This window comes from Ovis aries, chromosome 3 (assembly GCF_016772045.2).
Source record: "Ovis aries strain OAR_USU_Benz2616 breed Rambouillet chromosome 3, ARS-UI_Ramb_v3.0, whole genome shotgun sequence".
Lineage (NCBI taxonomy): Eukaryota > Metazoa > Chordata > Mammalia > Artiodactyla > Bovidae > Ovis > Ovis aries.
In genome coordinates, this window is record NC_056056.1 from 139,761,898 (window position 1) to 139,769,725 (window position 7,828).

The 7,828-nt window shown below is 36.5% G+C and overlaps 1 protein-coding gene across 3 annotated transcripts in view; it reads left to right on the forward strand.

The window, feature by feature from the left end:
- Positions 1-7,020, forward strand: part of SLC38A4 (solute carrier family 38 member 4) — an 81,444-nt gene extending 74,424 nt beyond the window's left edge. For all 3 annotated transcript variants that reach the window (XM_042246822.2, XM_027967422.3, XM_027967421.3), the window contains 3 exons: positions 726-870; positions 2,004-2,101; positions 4,753-7,020. In XM_042246822.2, the coding sequence (XP_042102756.1) occupies positions 726-870; positions 2,004-2,101; positions 4,753-4,854 (345 nt within the window). In that variant the 3' untranslated portion in view covers positions 4,855-7,020. The remainder of the gene's footprint in view (positions 1-725; positions 871-2,003; positions 2,102-4,752) is intronic.
- The last annotated feature ends 808 nt before the right edge of the window (positions 7,021-7,828 follow it).

A 7,828-nucleotide genomic window follows, 5' to 3' on the forward strand; every position in this document is an offset into this window, starting at 1 on the left:
TATATCTTATCTGTTCTTTTGTCTCTTTCTGACTGAGATTGTTTTCAAGAAAAAAATTCTGAAAACTGACAAAGTGAGCACAAGATAGATTGCCAAGGAAAAGTGATTCCCTCCCAAACATCAAAAATCAGCATCAAACTTACACAACAATATGAATGCACCTAATACCACTGAACTAGAGTCTTTTAAATGGTTAAGATGATACATTTTACGTTATCTGTACTTTACCACAATTTTTTAAATTTTTGGAAAAAATATCAGCATCAAGATCTTTTCTGGGGGTAAAGAAAATGCTTTAGAGGGATAAGAATATTTGAAAAAGTAGATGAAAACAAAGCAGAGACCCAAAGGTGATAGTGGGAGTGGGAGGGGAAATACATTAGGTGTTTGGGATCAACATATATACACTACTGCATATAAAATAGATAACTAACAAGGACCTACTGTGTATCAGAGGAAACTGCAGTCCATATCTTGTAATAATCTATAATGGAAAAGAATCTGAAAGAATATATATAGTCATACATAAATATGTATAATTATATGTATAATTGAATATGTTAATATATATAAAAATATATGTAATATACATGTACATGTATAAATATGTAAAATATATATGTATAATTGAATCAATTTGCGTGTACTTGAATCTAACATAACATTGCAACTGAACTTTCAATAAAAAACAACACTGACCTTGCCTTTGAACTTTCCTGTTGCAGATTCGCACATCAGTGACCACACTGTTATTTCCCAAAAGACCATTCAGCTGGATAAGGCATTTCCTGATTGCAGCCATAATTATTGCCCTTAATAATGTTTTGGTCATCCTTGTGCCAACTATAAAATACATCTTTGGATTCATAGGTAAGTTTCCAAAAGGCTTTTATTTAGTCAATTCGAGCTGTCCTTAAATGGAGAGCAGGGAACCAGTGATGGGAGGTCAAGGATCTCAGTCCATCTCAGGCTCCTAGAATTCCTAGTAGCCCAACTGGGCTCCAGTTGGTCACTATCCCTTCCTCCCAGGTGACACTGGACTTGATGGACAGGACCAGAAAATGTTGGTGCTAAAACCTACCTTATAGGTCATCTAATCTAGCTGTCTTTTCTGACAAACAATGCAACTTAGCCCTACAGAAGTCAAATCATATGTTGGAGTGAACCCAGGGTTTGGGCTGAGGTCTTAACTCTGCATCAAGGAAAAAAAAAGAGGAAAGAAGGTAGATTCTACTTAAGTGGTCTGTAAATATCAGCTGAGCATTAAAGGATATCTTTGGAGAAAGAGGAGATTGACTTTGTAAACATATCATTTCTATTAACTGGGTGACCCATTAATATGTTTAATTTTCCATTCTGCTGATTTGAGGGTTTACTCACATTTTAAGTACAATATAAAATTTTATAAAACAATACAAAAACACAGGTGCAAGCAACATGAAAAGTTAGAAGTGGATCAGAAGGGTGTGTGAGGAATTCAGCTTCCTTAGTATGTGTTTATATTACTAATTTCCTATAAATCTATAACACTCAGCCTTTTTGTTGTTTATTGTGTATGATGTATATCTACTAGGCAGCTATGATGTTAGGTGCATTTTAATTTTATTTATAAATATATTTTGTTTTGAAAAAACATCCACGGGCTAATGCTTTGGCCATCTGATGCGAAGAGCCAACTCATTGGAAAAGACCCTGATGTTGGGAAAGATTGAGGGCAGGAGAAGAGGGCGACAGAGGATGAGATGGTTGGATGGCATCATTAATTCAATGGACATGAGTTTGAGTAAACTCCGGGAGATAGTGGAGGACAGGGAAGCCTGGCATGCTGCAGTCCCTGGAGTCACAAAGAGTTGGACATGACTAAGTGACTGAACAATAAACCGTGAGCTTGTAGTGCTTTTTGTGCTTTGCTAAGGGTAGTTTTAGACTTGGTTTCTTTTGAGTGTATGCCCTTTCATCTCTGCCTGTTGAGTAAGACTGACTTGTCCCATGTCTCTCCTCAGGGGCTTCTTCTGCCACTATGCTGATCTTCATCCTTCCAGCAGTTTTCTATCTTAAACTTGTCAAGAAAGAACCTCTTAGGTCACCCCAAAAGGTCGGGGTAAGTAAGGTTTACAATTTCTCCCTGTAAGTTTCCACTACTTAGAGTAAACCAGGAAATGCATGCACATGTTCCAAAAACTGAATCGATGCACAACAACCGAAAATCAAAGAGGGCTGGAACTCTGGTGGAAAAGAAGGAGGTGTAGATTTTTAGCACTGAGATGATTCTGGGATTTCTTCTCTTCACATATTAAATAGCTTGTGCTAAATCCTTCCTACCTGTCAAATGCTAGTGGAGTTTGCCCACAGGCATACATTTATAATAGTTTCTACCACCAAGCTATTGTTGCACTATCTACAGAAAAACATGCAGGAAGGAATTAGGCTCCTTAGCAGTGTTATGAAAAAATATAAACATTTTGGTCACAGTCATTAGGTTTGTGAGGCAAAAAATGTTGCTTTTGTTTTCCCCTCCTCAGTACCTTGTTGTCCCCTGTGGACCAAGAACAGAACCATCTGCTGTCCAGTTAGTCTCTTTCCATATAATTTATAGTCCTATTAACCTGGGGAGTATATATTTCTTTCCCACAATAGTACTACAAAAATGTATACTAGAAATAATTGTTCTTCAATATTAAATATTATCTAAGACTGCTTAATGTCAAGGCTATGGTTTTTCCTGTGGTCATGTATGGATGTGAGAGTTGGACTGTGAAGAAGGCTGAGCACCGAAGAACTGATGCTTTTGAACTGTGGTGTTGGAGAAGACTCTTGGGAGTCCCTTGGACTGCAAGGAGATCCAACCAGTCCATTCTGAAGGAGATCAGTCCTGGGTGTTCTTTGGAAGAAATGATGCTAAAGCTGAAACTCCAGTACTTTGGCCACCTCATGCAAAGAGTTGACTTATTGGAAAATACTCTGATGCTGGGAGGGATTGGGGGCAGGAGGAGAAGGGGACAACCGAAGATGAGATGGCTGGATGGCATTACTGACTCGATGGGCGTGAAGTCTGAGTGAACTCTGGGAGTTGGTGATGGACAGGGAGGCCTGGCGTGCTGCGATTCATGGGGTCTCAAAGAGTCAGACACGACTGAGTGAATGAACTGAACTGAAGACTGCTTAATGAAGTCTTGTATTAAGGCTTGAAAAGTGCCTCTGACTCACTGACCCTGAATTTTGCCTGTGAGTCGTTCTCCTCTCAGGATGGTTTGGGGGCTTTAGGAAAGGTTGGTATCAAAAGCTCCTCCCATCATCTTGCCCCCAGATTTCCACTCTATGTAGTCCATTCTGTTTCGACTTTTATAGCACTGGGACCTTGGTAAGTCACTTTTTCAGTCTGACCAGATATAAAAGTGAATAGAATTATATCCCAAATCCTTCTTAGTGAAAAAAGATTTCAGTCGCTGTTTCTTTTTATGTAAAATTAGGAAGTCTATCTATGTGGTGGTCTATAAGGCCCCTTTTAGTGCTAAAATTGTGAAATATTAATGTTTATGTAATTACAGGTATATTACAAGTATAGGCATATACGTTTATGTTCAGTTCAGTTCAGTTCAGTCTCTCAGTCGTGTCCGACTCTTTGCGACCCCATGAGCTGCAGCACGCCAAGCCTCCCTGTCCAACACCAACTCCCAGAGCCTACCCAAACTCATGTCCATTGAGTCGGTGATGCCATCCAACCATCTCATCCTCTGTCGTCCCCTTCTCCTACCTTCAGCCTTTCCCAGCATCAGGGTCTTTTCAAATGAGTCAGCTCTTCGAATCAGGTGGCTTAAGTATTGGAGTTTCAGCTTCAACATCAGACCCCCCAGTGAACACCCAGGACTGATTTCCTTTAGGATGGACTGGTTGGATCTCCTTGCAGTCCAAGGGACTCTCAAGAGTCTTCTTCAACACCAGTTTCAAAAGCATCAATTCTTCTACGCTCAGCCCTCTTTATAGTCCAACTCTCACATCCATACATGACTACTGGAAAAACTAGTATATGTATATGAAATTACATATTAATACACACATATATACCTTGAGGCTTTTTTTTTTCAAGAAATATGCCATGTACATTATAATGCGTGCATGCTCAGGCCTCTTCAGTCATGTCTGACTCTTTGTGACCTCATAGACTGTAGTCTGCCACGCTCCTCTGTCCTCTGGGGATTCTCTAGGCAAGAACACTGCAGTGGGTTGCCATGCCCTCTTCCAGGGGATCACCTCGACCCAGGGATCAGACCTGCATTTCATATTATGTCTCCTGCATTGGCAGGGGTTCTTTACCACTAGTGCCATTAGGCTTTGTTTTTGTTTGTTTTCAAAAAAAATGTAATCCTATCATACATGCTACTCTTTTATAACCTGCCCCTATTCACCTAAAAGATTGTGAGCACTCCGTAAGTCATCTAATCTTTTTCTATTACTTGGTTTGTAAGGATTACAGGATATTCCATTATTTTATGTACCAAATCAATCAACCATTTTTCTATATTGAACATTTGGGTTAAATCTCTCTACTATTGTATTCTTACCCTCTTTCCCAAGGTAGGGTTCTAAATTGATTAACTGCTAGGCATGAGCAGCTATAAGAATAATACAATTCAATATGCAAATCAAATGGCTGTCTTAAGTAAACAACTTATATAAGCAAACTGTACTAAGGAAACTGTACTAAGGAAGTATAATTTCTGTGTTCCCTAACAAGTTCTTTCTGACTTACAGGCTTTTATTTTCTTCGTGGTTGGCATCATCTTCATGATGGGAAGCATGGCACTCATTATAATTGACTGGATTTACAATCCCCCATATTCCAAGCATCACTAACCCAAGGAAAAATACTATCTTTTCCTGTTGGAGATGGTTACCAATTATGCTCCCAAAGACATTTTAGTTATCTTGTTTGGAATGTTATTCATAGGAAGTAACAGGAAGATTCCAAAGATGTTTACCAGCAATATTACCAAGCACCTACAGAAGAGAAAATCATCATTTTTGTCACAAATGGCTGTTTATATATTTAAAATCTGTGGTGCACATTTCCACCCAGGTTTTACTAGAGCAGTGTGCGATGATATATTTTTGCATCTGCGTATGCAGAATAAAGGTAGCTGCATGTAATGATCATCAGATAATACCCTTTTCCCTCTCCCCCCAAAAGTACCAAATTTCTGTATTCTCAGAACATCAAGCAAAAATGCCCTGATGGCAAAGCTATCACCACTTAATGCCTTCCCTCAATCTTGCACCAAATACTCCAAGTCTATTTAATGACAGAGGCAAAAGACATATATTATGAACTGTCTCTACAAGTCACATGAATGATCAGACACCAGGCTGGAGCATTTTATGTTCGACACTAACAGAAAATTTTGCCCATCCCACTCGTGACATTAAATTAGTGACTTCTTCATTCAATCATTCTTCTGTAAATATTAAAACATCCTATGAAACATAGAGAGGGGCTTTATTGAAATTATAGAGCACCAGCAAAACAATGCTTATCACTCTACTGAATGTTCTGGAAGCATTTGTTTATTAATGTTATTCGCAGTCCTCTTGTCATACTTTTGTCATTGAACAATGCCCTCCCTCTCGTCTTCCATTTTCATTCAGAATTTTTAGAATACCACTATTCATGTGGAGCTACACTACCCAGTATTGTTTAATACATTTTTATTTGATAAACATTCAGTGCAGGAAACTGTGATTGCTTTATGTTTATGTATATAATCTTATTCTGTAGTTATCAGAATTTTAATGTATGGTACATTTGATTTTTATTTTTTACACGTGTAGTTTTCTCTTCACAGTCAAACGTTTATGTTATTGGGGGTAGGGGTAGGGAATTGAGTTGTTAGGCTCAAAAGTCCACATGTTTGTATTTGTCTATTGGGCATATTTTAAATTTGAAACCTGAGTGATACATTGAATAGTTTGGTAATGCTCTTCTTCAGTGTTTACATATTACCATAATCATCTACAAGAAAATGAGTTCCCTATTTGCATTATCAATACTAAGGTAGTTCTTTTAATTTAGCAGGTCTAAAATAGGATTTAGTTCATTTTAGCTTGAATAGGTGTTTGCTAACATTGATTTGCTATTCAATACAATGTTGAGCTATTCTCTATAAAAACAAAAGTGCTAACACTACAAAGAGATGCAAATTACTATTCTTGCTCACTTTTACAACATAGTTACATGAAATGGATTTAAAAATTAGTACTCATTGCCTAGAATTTCTAGAGTTTGCTCCTTTTTTCTCTCAATCAGTAGCAAGCACATTTGTTGTATATTTTAGTATAGCCTAGTATGAATACAGGTGTTATGTAAGTATGATAATATTAAATCGTATTTCAATAGTTTTTGCTGGAATGTGCCTTACTTAAATATATATTTGTTTTATGTATTATTCTCTAGAGGCATAATGTTGTAAAATGGTGCACTTTGTTAGGGAAATTGAGCATTACTAGAAACTATCATGACTTCTGACTTACTATTATTTACCAAATAGCATTTTGAAGATATAGTTCTATTTTCAATCCATCTAAACAGAGTATCAAAATAGAAAATGGAAAAAAGGTGCCTTCTGAGTGTTAAAAATGTTTGATCTGAATGTATTTAAATGTACATACAATGAATTGATCCAAAAAACTGAAAAGCTATAAAATCTGTATATATTTTGAATGCTTTAAGTTTGAAATGACTCACTTGAAAGTATCAACATGTAAAATTATATTCAAGAGCAATACTACAGTGCCAAATAATAAGGTGTCGGTTTTTTCTCATGGCCATTTTCAGGATTAGAGTTCACATAGACTGCAGGACAGGCATACATATGGTATATTGTACTGGTTAATTTAGCCCCATTTATAAACAGATGAAAATTTTATTTTCTTATTTCATTTATAAGATGGTTCAATATATTGGGAAGCTTTTTTTTATTACAGAAAGTGTATATTGGTATATAATAAATGAATTTTTCAAATGACTATGATATAATTTTCTTTCTATTGTTGAAGGCATGAAAAATACTATTCATAAGTGAAAATGTATTTTAAATCTTAATATTGTCTCTTTTATATTGGTATATGTTCCATTTTTATTGTTACTCTGACATAAAACTAATATTTATAGCTTTCAGAAAATAGTTGCCATCTTATTCTGGCAAAATATACAGCTAATTTGAAATCATGCTTGTTTTGTATCATCCTAGAATGAATGTGGAAGAAATTACTTTCTTAATGGTGAATTAATGAAGAATTCATCTGGGATGGAAAAAGAAGGAATAGAAGAATGATGAAAATAGTTAAAGAAAAATCTGAAATATTTGGGAGAAGGGAAAGTAACATGGGAGTGCTGAGGACTGGGTAGAAATGGAACTGACAGGTCATACATTAAGCTTATGCTTAACTTTCTAAGAAACTTCCAAGTCATTCTCCAAAGTGGTTCTACCATTTTCATTTTCACCAGGAATATACACAAGTTCTAGTTGCTTTACATCCCCGCCAGCAGTTGACATTGTCTTTTGTAGTTTGGTGCCCTTCAAGTAGGTGTGGAAAATTATCTCACCGTGATTTTTGTTTCCATTTCCCTGATGACTAGTGTGGGAAACTCTTCATGCATATAACGCATGTTTTCTTTTGTCAAGTGTCTGTTCAAATCCCTTGCTCATTTTAAAAATTAGGTTGCCTTTTTGTTGTGTGTTTGTCAGAATTCTTTATATATTCTGGATACATGTCCTTTGTCAGATTGCAAATGTATTTTCCCAGCCTATGGCATGCTTACACATTTTCCTAA